Source organism: Aquarana catesbeiana, linkage group LG06 (genome assembly GCF_042186555.1).
Source record: "Aquarana catesbeiana isolate 2022-GZ linkage group LG06, ASM4218655v1, whole genome shotgun sequence".
Taxonomy (NCBI): Eukaryota; Metazoa; Chordata; class Amphibia; order Anura; family Ranidae; genus Aquarana; species Aquarana catesbeiana.
Window position 1 is genome coordinate 69,199,090 of NC_133329.1, and position 18,105 is coordinate 69,217,194.

General features: G+C 43.1%; 1 protein-coding gene across 2 annotated transcripts in view; it reads left to right on the forward strand.

Annotated features, from left to right (window-relative positions):
• LOC141148593 (tapasin-like) overlaps window positions 1-17,881 on the forward strand; it is a 51,251-nt gene extending 33,370 nt beyond the window's left edge. The window contains exons 4-5 of one of the 2 annotated variants that reach the window (XM_073636189.1): window positions 9,755-9,826; window positions 17,655-17,881. In XM_073636189.1, coding sequence (XP_073492290.1) covers window positions 9,755-9,826; window positions 17,655-17,779 — 197 coding nt within the window. In that variant the 3' untranslated portion in view covers window positions 17,780-17,881. The remainder of the gene's footprint in view (window positions 1-9,754; window positions 9,827-17,654) is intronic. The other variant, XM_073636188.1, reaches the window with a different exon arrangement.
• Window positions 17,882-18,105: the final 224 nt, after the last annotated feature.

Below are 18,105 nucleotides of genomic sequence, written 5' to 3' on the forward strand. Positions count from 1 at the left end.
CCACACTCTATCTCCAACTTTAAAGACGGGATCTCTCCTCCCCTTGTCATAATGTTTTTTATAATTCTCTTGGGCTTTCTGCATAGTTGCCTGGAGAGTTAGGTAATTAGCCTGAATGGCATTTATCCTGTCCTGGACTGCAGGGACTGAGGTCTCTGGTATAACATTAGGCAAGAATGAGGGAAGGAAACCGTAGTTGGCCCAGAAAGGTGACTGATTGGTGGAAGCATGGATTGAGTTGTTGTATGCAAACTCCGCACACGGGAGTAGCAAGGACCAGTCGTCCTGGGAAAAGGAGCAGAAGCAACGTAAGTACTGTTCTAAAGTTTGATTAGTTCTTTCGGTTTGACCATTGCTTTGAGGATGGTAAGCTGAAGATAGGCACACTTTAATGGAAAGCATTTTGCAGAGCTCCCTCCAGAACTTAGAGGTGAATTGCACCCCTCTGTCGGACACAATGTTGCTCGGTAGGCCGTGAAGTCTGACTATCTCCTTTATGAAGATCTTCGCCGTGTCAGCAGCAGATGGTGTACCCATCATGGGCAAGAAATGCGCCATCTTGGACAGGCGGTCAACGACTACCAAGATGGTTGTAAATTTCTCCGAGGGTGGTAACTCTACTATGAAATCCATAGATATTTCTTTCCATGGTTGCTCCGGCACAGGCAATGGGCGTAGTAGACCCCAAGATCTGATGTTAGACCCCTTGTTACGTTGACAAATGGTGCAGGAACTGACATATTCCCTGCAGTCAGGCTTCAGAGTGGGCCAGACCGAGCTTTACTGCTAAGTCCAAGTCCAAGAAACAACTGCATGCCCCGGAGTCGACTATGGCCTGAAGCTGAACCCCCTTGTCGGCCAACTGTAGCGTGATGGGAAGGATAAGGTGAGAAGTGGAAGTTCCGGACATCTGGAAGTACACTGGAGAGTTCTTGGGTACCTTGCTGGGCCTTATGGGGCAGTTGCTCAGGAAATGTCCCTTTCGGCCACAATAGAGACAGAGATTAACTTGACGCCGACGCTGTTTTTCCTCAGGAGTCAGTGCGGATCGCACCAAACCAACGGGCATAGCGCCGATCTCTGGTACCAGCACATTGGGAGTCTGAGAACGTTCAGCCTGGCGCTCCCGAAGGCGTCTATCCAACTGGATGCATAGTTGAATGAGCCCCTCGAGGGTAGCAGGGATGCCGACCCTGGCCAACTCGTCCTTAAGGGATTCAGAAAGCCCCAGGCGAAACTGGTATTTCAACGCAGCCTCATTCCAGTCTGTATCGGCAGACCACCGGCGGAAGTCCACAGTATAGTCTTCCACCGGGCGCCGTTTCTGTTGAAGAGAATGCAGAGCGGCCTCAGCGGTGGCTGTACGCTGGGGGTCTTCATACAATTGCGACAAGGCCGTAAAGAACGTTTCCACTGAACTAGTAGCTGGGTCCTTCTGTTCCCATAACCTGTGGGCCCATGCCTGGGGTTCATTGGTCAGCAGGGAGATAAGAAAGCCAACTTTGACAGTCTCAGCGGAAAAGGTACGGGGTTGCAGAGCCAGATATAACAGGCAGGCATTCTTGAAGGATCTGAATTTCTGCCGGTCTCCAGAGAAACGTTCAGGGGTAGGTACCCGCGGTTCTGGGGGCAAAGTCAGTACTGAAGAGGCCATAGCAGGGATATTGGTGGAGGAAGAACCAGGATCCAAACAGGCAGATGGTAGCAAAAAATGTTGGAGTTTTCCTTGTAATTGAAGGTATCTTTCCTGAAGAACACTCGTGTAAGGGTAGCGGCCTGTTGGCATAAAGTCTCTATTGGGGACGCATCTCCGCCGGCCTCAGTCATGGCTGGATTATACTGTCAGAGTCCTGGATGTGAGGCCGGATTGCAGAGGGGGCGCCCCTTGCGGCTAAGTGCAGCGTAACCCTGGGAGTGAGACAGGGAGTACGGTGCCCAAAGGTGCACGGGTTGCCAGAGCGCTGTTGCTGAGTAGCAGATAGCAGGGAGCTGCTGGGGTGAGCTGGTAAGGTTAAAGGGCAACCGTGCAAGGAGGGATTCCAGGTATGGAGCCGTGGAGCAACCAGGAGCGGAGTCAGAGCCAGGCCAATGGTCATTCAGCACAGGAATCAGTCCAAGGTGAGGTACAGCAGGATAATCAGGAACAGAGAAGGTACCCGAGCCAGGGGTCAAACACAGGAGGACGATCAAGGTACAGATGCCGAGCCGAAGAATAGTCAGGTCCAAGCCGGGGTCAATGCAGGCGGAATACTGGAGCAGTCAGGCAAGCCGAGTTGTAACAGGAAGCAAATATCACAACAGGAACAAGGAACACAGGAAGCTGATGATAATCCAGCAACCAGCATGCACCAGCAGCAGGCTTAAATAGGCAGAAGGGCGCCACCATGAGGAATACTGGCAGAATTACCCGTCCTACGGTTATCACCCTTACAGCCAGGCTCCGTTCCCTGCGAGCGTCGCGACACACGGGGGTGGAGCCTGGCAGCAAATTCAAAAAATTGTAAAAATCATAACACATACAGTACTGTAATCTTACAGATTACAGTACTGTATGAAATGATTTCACATCCCTTTTGTCCCCAGTGCTTTGGCCCATGCCCTGCATGCAGTTTTATGTTATATATACTGTTCTTTCTGCCTGGAAACTGGAGATTGTCCATAGCAACCAAAAAGTGTCCCTTTACATCAAAAGTGGCTTTAGACCAGCTAGAAAACAGCGATAGTAAATTAGAACACTTGCAGAATTGAGCGATAGTGAATTGTGGGGAAATTTATTTTATTATTATTATTATTTTTTTTTTAATTATTTATTTTTATTCATTATATTATAATTTATGTTTTTGTGTTTCAAACTTTATCATACCCGGGATATCTACTAGACTCTTGTGTGGACAGATTTAAGTGTGTTGTTGTTAAGAATTACAGACCTACAAAATTTCCATGCAAAATAATTGTACCGCTTTCAGCACCTAAAATCCGAAATAATCATACCGCCAGGGAGGTTAAAAAACTGCCATTATATACCTTTTTGACTGATCTGTATACTGCGGTCACGTGATAAACTGCAGGGTCTGCCTGAGTGCTGAGTGTTCAGGTAGGAGGAGATTTTCACTATAGCATGTGTCCTCATGCTGTTATGGGAGTCGGATCATCCATCTATCAAGATGTGACATCCCACCCACTGTGTTATTTTTTAGTTACTGGGTGTAGCGTCACATATGGCGACCCATCACATTTCGCTACCTGCTGGAGTGCGCATGCGCAACGCCGCCATATGTGTTCCAACACTTTTACGACAAAACTCCACCCCTAAGTCCAGGTTCAAGCCCTGCCATCCAAGTGGACATAGAGTTAGATTATAATTATGCCGAGCGAAGCGAGGCCGTGCCCGAAGAGCGGCGATCGAAGCGAGCCCGCGAAGGGTGTAAAGTTTTGTCGTAAAAGTGTTGGAACGCATATGGCAGCGTCGCGCATGCGCACTCCAGCGGGTAGCGAAATGTGATGGGTCGCCATATGCGATGCTACATAGGCATGGAGGAGGAGGGAGGGACTGGGCTGTCATTTAGGATCTGTATACACGCCCAAATGTGTGAAGTCATACCATGTGACCTGGCTAGTTTTGATCAACAAGGAAATGTTCTCTCCAGCAATAGAGACCAAACTGAGCATGTGCAGAAGGACTTCCCTCACTGTGTCTTATCTGGCCTTGCCAAGAGAGACATTGCAGATGGGGGAGAATCTGTCCATACAGGATCAAAGAGACTTTTTACACAATGCAGAGAATTAACCCCTTAAGTTCCACAGTGAGTATAACAAGCATGCTATTCTACATATACAGATTTTACAGTTGTGGGTTTAGTAACACTTTAGGTATGTAATAATTTATGAATATAGATAATAATCAACAGTTAATAGTTTTTGAAATTCATGATGGATTTATAGCCAGCATCGCCTGTTCTGCTTGTTTGAATAGGTTCCAGCTAGATTCCAGTGTGGTCGGGTCAGTTATCTGTGTGCCACACCTTTCCCATTCTTGTTTTGCGCATAAATCCCCAAGTAACTAATTGGGGCAGGCTTGACAAAGAGGTGCAACCTCAAAACCTGTTGCCACTCCCTCATTTGATGCATCATCCTGTCAGCAGTTCACACAGCAGCGGGGAATGCGGCTTTGGTCTTCCCGTACATAGGGAGTTCCAGCCGGCACTGATGAGTTCTCCACATCTCGTTCTTTGCCTGGACTGTGATGCCTTGATCTTACACCAGTTGGGCTGACAACTGGCTGCTGTGATGTAAGCTGCTATTGTCTATTTGTCCGATTCAGATACAAGACTTTCTAACCAGATCCCACGCTCATGTCCACGTGTGTTTTCTGCAGGTATAGAGTATTGGTTCACCTTTCTTATTTTTTTCTGAAAAGCTGAATTAACCCTTTAAATATACCTAAAAGGTCTACTTAGATCAGTGTTTCTCAACCTTCTACTGCCGTGACCCCTTGATAAAATTTCCCAAGTTGTGGGGACCCCTAACAGTAAAATTATTTTCGTAGCGTGGGTTGTCAGCACCCAAGGCAAGACAAGTAATTTGCGCCCCTAACCCACAGACATTTAGCGCTCCCCGAGTCCCTTCCACTCGTACAATATTAAAACCCTTTATGGTACATTTTAAGATGTACCATTCTTTCTCTTTGTTCTCCTTTCTTTCCCTTTTATCCCTCTCTATCCTAATTTCTTGTTTTTTTTTCCCCCATCCCTCTCTTTAGCTGTCTTTCTTGTTCTTTCTCTTATTCTTTCTCTCCCTTTTTCTTTGTTCCTCCCCCTCTTTTCCTCTCCCTTACATGTATTTTATATTTTTATTTCTTCTCTTACTCCTTGGTGGGCGTGGGGAGTTGGGATCAGTGGCAGTGCTGGGGGAAGTTCTGATTAGCCAACTTAGGTGCTCTTGAGCAAGGTCCTCTGAGAACTGTAGTGGGGACTTTTAATGGCAACTGTAATCACAGGTAGTGTTACTCACTGTATCTCCGACTTTGTGGTGTCTCGTGGCAGTGACAGCTATGCCACAATCAGGAGATAGGGTCTCCTCCAGCCCCTCCCGCTTCACATTCCTCACCAGTCAGCTGACCTCTAGTCTCTGCCCCCCAGCCATGCCGTGAACTGAATGGGTGGCTGCAAAGAGGCTGAGCGGGCGGCCACAGGCTCCAGGAACAGCCCAACTGGCCAGTCACAGGCTCAAGGGACAGCCCTGCTGGGCGGCCGCAAAAAGGCTTGGAGAGCGGAGCGGGCTTCAGGATCCTCCTAGGATTCAGTGACCCCTGGCAAATCATCATTTGACCCCCGAGGGGGTCCCGATCCCCAGGTTGAGAACTACAGACTTAGATGATAACTAAAGGTTTATTGTATCTGGAAAACCACAATTGCTCTTTATAGGACTTTGAAGGCAACTTCTAACCAAAAAATAGTTGTGTGTTCCAAATGGTGGTCCTTAGGAGTCCCCAAAGTGAGTGGGCCAACCAGTAATCCAATAACTTCTAGCTAAACCATTAGCTGTGGGGGAAACCATTTGGATCACGCTTCTTGATGTTGCAACCCAATTTTGTACAATAATTTATGTTATGTAATATGTGATGTAATATATGTAGTTCAAACCTTTTAAATCGAGAAAATAAAGGTTATTATTTTATTCTTATTTTTTGGTTATAAGTTGCCTTCAAAGATCATATATAAAGAGCAATTGTGATTTTCCAGATATAATTAACAAGGATGGTGGCAACCACTCCCAGAGTCACACACAATAATTGTAACTAAAGTTTATTGCTGATAAAAAGGAATGAAGTGTGGCTTTCATTTCTTATTGACACTAAAAGAATTACTTCATATACAGATAATTATTTAGGAGATAGTTCCCATGCATCTTCACACTGAATACTAAACTGAACCTGTGCTAAAACAAAGACCTGTAAACTGATACTTTTAATGGCTCTTTCACACCTCAGTGCAATCATACTGCACATCATAACACACATTATAATGTACCGTATATACTCGAGTATAAGTCGAATTTTTCAGCACATTTTTTTGTGCTGAAAGTGCCCCCCTCGACTTATACTCGAGTCAAGCACTTTTCTGCAGCAAAAAATTTCATTTTCCGAACCGACTTTGGGGCGTATCTCAGGGCCACTTGGTGCTAGAAACCCCAAATTTGGTATGCAAACCCAGTGGACCTAGTACCACAACATATCCAAAGATGAAATCCTAGCACTAAGTGGCCCCGAGATACGGGGCCCCAAAATCGGTTTGGAAAATGTCATTCTCTGCTGCAGAAAAGTGCTTGACATTTTCTGAACCGATTTTGGGGCCCCATATCTCAGGGCCACTTGGTGCTAGGAACCCCAAATTTTGTGTGCAAACCCAGTGGACCTGGTACCATAACATATCCAAAGCTTGGGTTCCTAGCACCAAGTGGCCCTGAGATACGGGGCCCCAAAACTGGTTCGGAAAATGTCATTCTCTGCTGCAGAAAAGTGCTTGACATTTTCTGAACTGATGTTTGAGTTCCTGTATCTCGTGGCCACTTGGTGCTAGAAACCCCAGCTTTGGAAATTTTATGGTGCTAGGTCCACTGGGTTTGTACACCAAATTTGGGGTTCTTAACACTAAGCGGCCCCGAGATACGGGGCCCCAAATTCGGTCAACTGTGTCTATCTGCAGCAATGTCATTTCGGGACCCTTTGGGTTCAGAGACCCCAAATTTTGGCTGCAGCTAGGGGGCATCTAGGAACCCTTAACTACCGAGTTTGAAGTTCAGGGGACCTATGGCTGCAAATGGGCACAGTGAGGCATGCAAATGGGCACAGTGATGCTGCAAATGGGCATTGTTGACCCTCTTTTCCACTTACAGTAGCTGTGCATTTCTCACCCTCGTCTTATACTCGGGTCAATAAGTTTTTCCCATTTTTTTTGTGGTAAATTAGGGCCTCGACTTATACTCGGAACGACTTATACTCGAGTATATACGGTAATGTGAATGCCACTAACATGCAGTAACATGCTGTATAGTGCGTTGCCATTCTTTATGAATAACGTTTGTGCTAGAGCACACCACATCGCACAGATACAAGTCATCCCTGCGTTGTAGCACACTTGGTTTAAAAAAATTAGGTGTTCTGCTCAATGCTGTTTTACACCAACTATGAGTGATCTGGCTTGGATTAAGTAATATCCTGCTAATGAATTTAATGACCTCTAGTTAGCCAATTACGACACGTTCATTATCTGGCTGTGAAGATCTGGACAAGATACACTATATTACCAAAAGTATTGGGACGCCTGCCTTTACATGCACATGAACATTAATGGCATCCCAGTCTTAGACTGGCCATACACCTATAGATTATCTGCAGATTTTCTATGGTTAGATAGAAAAAGTGGGAGATTCCTCCATCCACACAGTTTAGCTAACATGGAGAGATCTGTTGCACATTTTCTATCTAACCATAGAAATTCTGCAGATAATCTATAGGTGTATGGACAGCTTTAGTCCTTCAGGGTTCACTATTGACATTGTCATGTTGGGACAGATAGGGGCCATCTCCAAACTGTTCCCTAAAAGTTGGGAGCATGAAATTGCCTAAAATATCTTGGTATGCTGACGCCTTAAGAGTTCCCTTCACTGGAACTAAGGGGCCAAGCCCAACCCCTGAAGAACAACCCCACACCATAATCCCCCCTCCACCAAATGATTTGGACCAGTGCACAAAGTAAGGTCCATAAAGACATGGATGAGCGAGTCCTGACCTCAACCCAATAGAACACCTTTGGGATGAATTCGAGTGGAGACTGTGAGCCAGGCCTTCTCATCCAACATCAGTGCCTGACCTCACAAATGCTCTTCTGGAAGAATGGTCAAACATTCCCATAGACACACTCCTAAACCTTGTGGACAGCCTTCCCAGAAGAGTTGAAGCTGTTCTAGCTGTAATAATGAACACTTCGGACTAAGACTGGGATACCATTAAAGTAATTGTAAAGTCTTGTTTTTTTTGTTTTTTTATTACAAACATATTATACTTACCTGCTTTGTGCAGTGGATTTTCACAGGGCAGCCTGAATCCTCCTCTGCTCGGGTGCCTCTTCACTGCTCCTGGCCCCTCCCTCCTGTTGAGTGTCCCCAGAGCAAGAAGCTTGCTCTGGGGCACCCGAGCCGAGCTACAGCTCCGTGTGTCCATTCAGACACAGAGCTGCGCTTCAGCCCTGCCCCTTTCTCTCCTGATTGGCTAACTGACTTTAATTGACAGCTTCGTGAGCCAGTGGCACCGGTGCTGCATCTCAGCCAATCAGGAGGAGAGTCCCTGATGGTCGAGGGACTTGTGGACATCGCTGGAGAGAGAGGGAATGTGCTGGAGAGGCTGCAACACACAGAAGGCTTTTTATCCTAATGCATAGAATGCATTAAGATAAAAAACCTATTGTCTTTACAACTTCTTTAAAGTTCATGTGCGTGTAAAGGCAGGCGTCCCAATACTTTTGTTAATATAGTGTACTTACAATCCTTGGTCCATAGGAGAGCTTTTGTGGAATTTTATGCTCCTCTGCTTTGTATTTTGAAAAATGAGAGCCACACTATGCTCAGTGCGAATCCCCATTCTCAGTTAGGGGTTCATCAGATATCATCATGATGGGTTATCGGGTAGCCAACTTGCACTGCAGGACCCTGAGTTCAGTGATCAGTGATGATGGTTGCATGACCTCTTATGATCAATCTGAGCACCCCAAAAAATCAGTACAGTTGAATTGGGTAGATGCTGCACACCTCTTACATACATGCAACTGTGGGGTGCAGAATGCCTCCGCTACCTATGATTGGCAGCTTTTGACAGCTTTCAGGGGGGGATAACTCAGACTCGTGTTTGAACATGCCTGAGCTCATCCTTATGCCCCGTACACACGGTCGGACTTTGTTCGGACATTCCGACAACAAAATCCTAGGATTTTTTCCATCAGATGTTGGCTCAAACTTGTCTTGCATACACACAATCACACAAAGTTGTCGGAAAATCCGATCGTTCTAAACGCGGTGACGTAAAACACGTACGTCGGGACTATAAACGGGGCAGTGGCCAATAGCTTTCATCTCTTTATTTATTCTGAGCATGCGTGGCACTTTGTCCGTCGGATTTGTGTACACACGATCGGAATTTCCGACAACAGATTTTGTTGTCGGAAAATTTTATCTCCTGCTGTCCAACTTTGTGTGTCGGGAAATCCGATGGAAAATGTCCGATGGAGCCCACACACGGTCGGAATTTCCGACAACACGCTCCGATCGGACATTTTCCATCGGAAAATCCGACCGTGTGTACGGGGCATTACTCTGACTTCATACGCTTACCCATCCCTCCTTCCGCATGGCATTACCTGGTTTGCTGGTAGGGCACTCAGGCACCCAGAGCTAGGTACTGGAATGTGGACACCCATGTAGCTACAACCAGAATGACAATATTTACCTAGGCAATGCACTCCAAAAACACACCAATAGACAGAACAGGATATCCTGACACCAGAAAGTTCAGTCCCTAAATGTATTAGTTTACAGTTTTTTTTTGTTTTTTTTTACTGAAGGTAGGCTTTCACCAGTTTGCAATATATACATATATAATATAACACAAAAACTTAATTTGCTTTTAGTCTGAATTGTTTATAACCAAAAAAAAAAGAAATCTTGCTCAGTTAACCTGTTTTCCTTTTTTTAATACAAAAAGGTAAAAAAAATCACAATAAAGTAAAAAATGGAGAAAATCAAGAGAAAAAATTAATGGCAAGTAACCTACAAGGTAATGTTATGCACATTTGTATTTTCATTTTATTCTTTACTTAATACCTTTTGCTAAATAATAATACACAGCGAATGTTATTGTTAGGTCCAAAGCACACTGGGCATTTAGCCCCGTTGCAAGGATCAAAGGTGTTTGGCTGTGGGCAGAAGTCACAGGTGTTCTTGGTCTCATACGGCCTTAAAAGTTTGTACTGCTAGGTGCACCATCAGCTAGACAGGTGCAGTTCGTTTCGTTCCGAATCTAAATTCGGACAAATTTTTCGTTATTCAAAAATTCAGATGTAAAATAGAATCGAATGGAGTAGAACAGATTAGAATAGAATATAAAATAATATACTATAATAGAATAGAAAATAAATTAATAGAATAAAATATAATAGAAAATGAGCTGGACATTTTGTAGATGGGCAACTCCTATCCTCATATTGATTAGTGGTTCCAAATTAATAATAACTACTGCAGTAGGGAACAGACACACAAGATACGCTCAGCATCTTTCCAAATAACTGTTCTGTTTATTATGACGCAGTTGAAGGTTTTTATACACATGATTACGTAGGTATCACATTAATATTACAATTGTACATTTATGGTAACAAGGGGCGTTACATAGGCAGGCTAATTCTAATCAGGACTCAAAAGAATGTAAACATGTACTAAAAACATTATTAGTGCTGTGTGCACAGTGAGGACAGTGTGCAATACATACAAAATAGAATACAATTATATAAAGAATTTACAAATTTCCATTACAGAAAATCAGGGAATAGAATATAAAAAAAAGATTGAAACAGAATAAATAAAAGAGAGGTTTGGTGTCACCAGTGACACACCTCCATCCCTAATAATACAATAAAAGCAAAGGTATCACCCTTTGGAACTTTATATGAGGTGTGTACAATAGGCTGATGAAATTAACAAAATATAAATACAATAAAAACATGTATTGCAGAAATAACCACACATAAAAATAGCATAAACAAAGGCAAAGCTGATACAATTTGTACATGGTTAAAGCAGGGATCAACCCATATAAAAGTTAGCAGCTACAAAAAGTGTAGCTACTGACTTTTATTAATCAGACACTCACCTGTCCCACGGTCCAGTGTACAGCATATGAAGCCCCGCTCCTCTTCCCCTGCTCTCCTCGGCACCGGGATTCTGACTGTGGGCACCTGGCTGTGGCTTCACAGCTGGGCATGCAGTGCGCATACGTGTCCCAGATGATTGCCAAGACAGAGGGGGGAGAGGTGAACTTCCTTCCAGCACCGCTGTGCCCCAGGGGGAAGTGGGAGCCGGATGCCTCTAAAAAAAGGGTATACGCTCTCCCCCCCAAAAAAAATGACATGCCAAATGTGGCATGTCAGGGGGTCACCTACACTTAAAGTGGAAGTTCCATTTTTGGGTGGAACTCCGCTTTGAAGATCGCATTGCATTAGAAATACATGAGTATACAGTCAGGTCCATAAATATTGGGACAGCAACACAATTCTAATCTTTTTGGCTCTATACACCACCACAATGGATTTGAAATGAAACGAACAAGATGTGCTTTAACTGCAGACTTTCAGCTTTATTTTGAGGGTATTTACATCCAAATCAGGTGTAGGAATTACAAAAGTTTGTCTATGTGCCTACCACTTTTTAAGGGACCAAAAGTAATGGGACAATTGGCTGCATTCAGTTCATTTCAAGTGTACTATTTGCATTTGGAATCTGTTGCTGTCAACTCTCAATATGAGATCCAAAGAGCTGTCACTATCAGTGAAGCAAGCCATCATTAGGCTGAAAAAACAAAACAAACCCATCAGAGAGATAGCAAAAACATTAGGTGTAGCCAAATCAACTGTTTGGAACATCCTTAAAAAGAAAGAACGCACCGGTGAGCTCAGCAACACCAAAAGACCTGGAAGACCACGGAAAACAACTGTGGTGGATGACCGAAGAATTCTTTTCCTGGTGAAGAAAACGCCCTTCACAACAGTTGGCCAGATCAAGAACACTCTCCAGGAGGTAGGTGTATGTGTGTCAAAGTCAACAATCAAGAGAAGACTTCACCAGAGTGAATACAGAGGGTTCACCACAAGATGTAAACCATTGGTGAGCCTCAAAAACAGGAAGGCCAGATTAGAGTTTGCCAAACAACATCTAAAAAAGCCTTCACAGTTCTAGAACAACATCCTATGGACAGATGAGACCAAGATCAACTTGTAGCAGAGTGATGGGAAGAGAAGAGTATGGAGAAGGAAAGGAACTGCTCATAATCCAAAGCATACCACCTCATCAGTGAAGCATGGTGGTGGTAGGGTCATGGCGTGGGCATATATGGCTACCAATGGAACTGGTTCTCTTGTATTTATTGATGATGTGACCGCTGACAAAAGCAGCAGGATGAATTCTGAAGGGTTTTGGGCAATATTATCTGCCCATATTCAGCAAAATATGTGTTGATGTCCCAATATTTATGGACCTGACTGTACATAACATCCTAAACAACTGACGCGTTTCGCAAGATGTGACTCGCTCTTCAGGGGTGGATGCATGTAGGATATATCTAAGAATGAATGACCAAAAAGGTAATTTAACACATGAATAAATGATGGACAAATGGTAAGAGGGGCCTTACAGAAAATATAGATATATAGTGGAACCTTGGATTATGAGCATAATCCGTTCCAGGAGAATACTTGTAATCCAAAGCGAGTTTCTCCATAGAAGTCAATGGAAGTCAATGGAAACAAAATTAATTTGTCCCACTGCACACCGCAGAGGCTTTTGCAAGACAACACTCGCAAACCGAGTCAGGATTTAAAAAAAAAAAAATTGCTCGTATTGCGAAACGCTCGTTAACCGCATTACTCGCAATCCGAGGTTCCACTATATATATATATATATATATATATATATATATATATATATATACATATACACACACACACATATATCCTACATGCATCCACCCCTGAAGAGCGAGTCGCATCTCGCAAAATGTGTCGGGTGTTTTAGATGTATACTCATGTATTTCTAACCATGTACAAATTGTATCAGCTTTGCCTTTGTTTATACTACTTTTTATGTGTGATTATTTCTGCAATAAATACTTTTATTATATTTATATTTGTCAATTTCATCGGCCTATTGTGCACACCTCATATAAAGTCCCAAAGGGCGATACCTTTGTTTTTAGAGTGAAACAGAACAGAATCTAATAGGAAATAAAAGAATAGAAAAAAAAAAGTAAATCAGAACAAGATAGAATAGAAAATAAAAGAACAGAATAGACAAGAAAAGGAATAGAAAAGAATAGAATGGAAAAAAAAAGAATAGAATAAAATAGCATATAACCAACTTCCGACAATTTTAATTTCTATTAGAATAGATTTAAATTTGAATACAATAGATTAGAATAAAATAGAAAAGATTAGAATAGAAAATAACAAAATAGAATAGAAAAAACAAAAGACCAGAATAGAGAAGAAAGAATATAACCATCTTCCGAAATTAAAATTTTAAATTTGAATACCAATTTGAATGCGAATGCTGAATAAAATTTTCAAAATACGGTCGAATTGAATTTATATCCAATTTGAAAATGAATAAACAAAACAGATTAAACTAATTTTAACTAAACAAAATTATTTAAATAACGAATCGAAAGGAAAGTGATTTTTTTCGTTCTGCACATGTCTACATCAGCCCCGTCCCGCCAAAGCAGCTTTCAGCCTCCTATAGAGTTTGACCGGCTGTTGGCAGTGGGACTGAATGGCTCTGGATGATGCACTTAGTGATACAAATATTTAGAGCAATATATGCCCAGGGATGAATTCCCGGAAAGGAAAAGATCTGTGTTCTGGGTATTCGTCCCTGATCACATACAGCCCTACATGTTTGTACCACTAGGATCCGCATCTAGCTATGACAGCTGTCAGCCTCTCATAGCACCTTTCAAGTACTTCACCCACCTCCCTCTCTGGCACTCTCCTCATTTGCATTCGTCTCTTCTCCCCAGTTTCTCTAAGGATAGCTGTGATCTACTGGCCCCCTGGTCCAGTATCATCCTTTCTTGATGACTTCTCTGCCTGACTACCCTACTTTCTCTCTTCTGAAATCCCCACAATCATTCTTGGGGACTTCAACATCCCTACTAATACTAACATTCCTGCAACTTCCAAACTTCAGTCTAACCTCCTTCTTTGACCTGAAGCAATGGATACACGCTCCTATTCACTCTGAAGGCAACACCCTTGACCTCGTATTTTCCCATCTTTGCACTCCATGCAACCTCTCCAACTATCCTTACCCTATCTCTGATCACTACCTTATTAATTTCACTCTCTCCCTCACCCCCGCCTCCTCTCCCTCCAAAAGCCTAACGGTTACTCGTCGAAACCTTCGCCATATCAACCCTTCTCTTCTATACTCTGCGACTGACCACCTCTATGACAAAATAGCACCCCTGTCCTGCACCGACCTAGCCACTTCTGTCTACAACACTTCACTTCTAGCATCACTGGACACACTGGCCCCCCCTTACTACACACAGAATAAGGTCCCATCCCCTTCAACCCTGGCAAACAGATGATACTAGAAGTCTGAAAAAACACAGCCGTGCTCTCAAGCGCCTGTGGCGTAAGACAAAGTCCCAGAAAGATTTCGGCCAGTATAAATCTGCCCTCCAAAAATACAATTCCAGCCTCCTCACTGCCAAGCAGACCTATTTCATCACCCTCATTAAAATCTTATCATCCCGCCCCCGTCAACTCTTCTCTACCTTCAGCTCTCTCCTTCGTCCTCCACTGCCTCCACCCACTAACTCACTTACTGCCCAGGAGATCACCAATCACTTCAAACAGAAGATTGATACAATTCGCGAGGAGATCTCTACTGTTCAGACACCCTTTATGTTTTACACCTCATGCCCACAGGTACAATCATTACTTGCCTCTTTCAACCCCACCACTATAGACGAGGTTGCTAAATTACTTGCTAATGTCCATCTTACCACCTGCCCTCTGGATCCTGTTCCCTCGCAAATGCTACGTTCGCCCTCTGGCTCTATTCTACACTCTCTAATCCACATCTTCAATCTCTCCCTCTCTTCTGGCATCTTCCCTAACTCTTTGAAACATGCACTAGTCGGCCCCATACTTAAAAAGCCCTCACTGGACCCAACCAATCTTAACAACCTACGCCCCATCTCCTTGCTCCCCTTTTTATCCGAACTCCTTGAACGTCTGGTCTACAACCGACTGAGCATCCACCTTGCTTATAATAGCCTTCTTGATCTCCTTTAGTCTGGATTTCGTCCTCAACATTACACAGAACCTGCTCTCCTAAAACTAAAAAATGATATACTAACGGCCAAAACTAAGGGACACTATTCTGTACTCCTACTCCTGGACCTCTCTGCTGCCTTACGGTTGACCACCCCCTCTCCCTCAAAAAACTCTACGCCTTTGGTCTCCATGACTGTACTCTTCGCTGGTTCTCTACCTACTTATCCAACTGCACATTTAGCGTTACTTACAATTCTACTTCCTCCTCTCTTCTTCCTTTCTCTGTTGGGGTCCCCCAAGGTTTTGTTCTTGGACCTCTCCTATTTTCAATCTACACCTCCTCCCTGTGTCAGCCTCCCACGGCTTCCAATATCATCTCTACGCTGACGACACTCAAATCTATTTCTCTGCCCCTCAACTCGCTCCTTCATTCTCCTCACGTATCACTTTATTTACTATCAGATATATCAGTTTGGATGTCACATCACTTCCTCAAACTCAATCTATCCAAAACCGAAGTTATCATTTTTCCTCCCCCACATGCCTCTTCCCCTGATCTCTCTGTCAAAATTGATGGCACAACTATCAGTCCATTCCCACATGCCAAGGTCCTAGGAGTAGTCCTGGACTCTGAACACTCCTTTGAGCCCCACGTCCAATCGCTGTTCAAATCTTGCTGCCTTAACCTCTGCAACATCTCCAAAATACGCCCCTTTCTAACCAATGACAGAACAATGCTCTTAATTCACTCGCTGGTTATCTCTCACCTCGATTACTGCCACTCCCTCCTCATTGGCTTACCTCTGCATACTCTATCCCCCCTTCAATCCATCATGAATGCTGCTGCCAGACTCATCCACCTTACCAACCACTCTGTCTCTGCTACTCCTCTCTGTCAATCCCTCCACTGGTTTCCGCTCACCCAATGAATTAAATTCAAAATACTAACAACTACCTACAAAGCCATCCACAACTCTGCCCCCAGCTACATCACTGACCTAGTCTCTAAATACTGACCTAATCGTTCTCTTCGTTCTTCTCAAGACCTGCTCTCTAGCTCTCTCATCACCTGCTCCCATGCTCGTCTCCAGGAATTTTCCAGAGCCTCTCCAAGCCTATGGAACTCCTCACCCCAATCTGTCCATCTATCTCCTTCTCTATTAGCTTTTAGAGGATCCCTGAAAAGCCTCCTCTTCAGAGAAGCCTATCCTACCCACACTTAACAACTGTTTTTTAATTTTGTCCATCTGATCATCCTCCACAGCTACTACCCTTTGTTCCACTTGACCCTCCCTTCTAGATTGTAAGCTCTAATGAGCAGGGCCCTCTTATCCCTCCTGTATTGAATTGTATTGTAACTATACTGTCTTCCCTGATGTTGTAAAGCGCTGCGCAAACTGTTGGCACTATATAAATCCTGTATAATAATAATAAATAATAATACTTAGGTTCGTGAATTTGTTGTGTTCATCAGAAACCAATCATGTGCGAAAGTGTTAAATAAATAATTTTTTCCTGCCTGTTATTATGTGGTTGAAGTGAACACAGCATTACTTTACCTATGTACAGTATTTAGGTAATTAACACCAATATCTGTTTTATTTAAAGCATTGGTCCACCCAAAGCTGTTATTTGACTGTTTGGCAGTTGCTGGAGAGTTAAGCTACCTGTCTCTTCTATCTCTCGGAGACTCTTTTAGTTGAAAGCGCTGCACCAAACTCCTGGTTCTGTACACCTGCTCATCGTAAGCGGCTCCCACTCTCTATCTTGAAATCCTGGGTGGACAGGAACATTTGAGAATTATCACAGGGAGATCTTTGATGCAGCAAATACACATGAGAAGCCAGAAGGTGGCCTAACCCCTTATAGGCTCCACTTTGAACCAAAATTTACTTACGTACAAATCTTTCAAAGAGACCCATACTTTACTAATACTGGAGACAGGAAGCAGTATCAGCACCATTTACAAATCTTTTCTCACTCCATCTTCCTGATCCACTGCCATGGCACCTCACTATAGTCCTTTAAAAATGTTGTCTTACTTAGTTAAATTTTAAACAGGCTATGCACATTTCCCCCACTGCCATGTGGCAGAGCTCAGGCCTAGCAAGTTTACCACTATTGAAGCAGAACAGAGCCATCACTATCCATCACTGTTCTGTCTGCTGTGGCCATTATCTCAGCACTTTCCTCCTGGTTAGGCATCCCACTGGATGACCACTGATGAAGTAACTACTGGGCTCTGTTGGAACATCCCTATAGGGACACTCTCAAATTGGGTTTCATATGGGGGTGGAGATCATAGCCAAACATAAGACATAAAAAAGTGTTTTTCTTCCATATGGTTCTGCATATTGTTTCTACGTTTTTTACTTGAATCACTGCGCCATCAGCTTTTATTCTTACAGAAACTTCAACTCATTGTATAAATAAATATTATTACACAGAAACCAAATTTGCTTTTGGTCTGGATTGTTTATTATTAAAAGCCAACAAATGTTAGTTTGTTCATTTTAACAATCAATTTTTTTTTTCATTTTATTAAAAAAGATCAAAATAAGCACCATGAAGATAATCAGGAAAATCAAAAAGAAAATTTATTGGCAAATAACCCACTGGGTAACATAACATACATATGTACTTTCACTTTTTCACTTTGCACGTTTGCCATTTAAGATTTTGTCTGTGAAATTTAACAATTAGGTTAGTAGAAAATGTTCACTTGGGTTAGCAAATATGTTATGCTCACTCTGAATGTCCAATCGTGTGCAAGAGAATTTAAAAGAAGAGGATTTTGCCTTACCCGCTATTGGATGATTTAACAAAGCTTTACTTGCATTTTAAAAGTAAAAAATATTTAAAAAAACTATTATTTAGAACAATTATCTAGTTAATGAACACCAATATCTGTGTTATTTAATAAAGAGTTGGTCCACTCAAAGCTGATATTTGAGTGTTTGCCATTTACTGGAGGGTTAAAGTGGTTCTAAAGCGTCAAGGT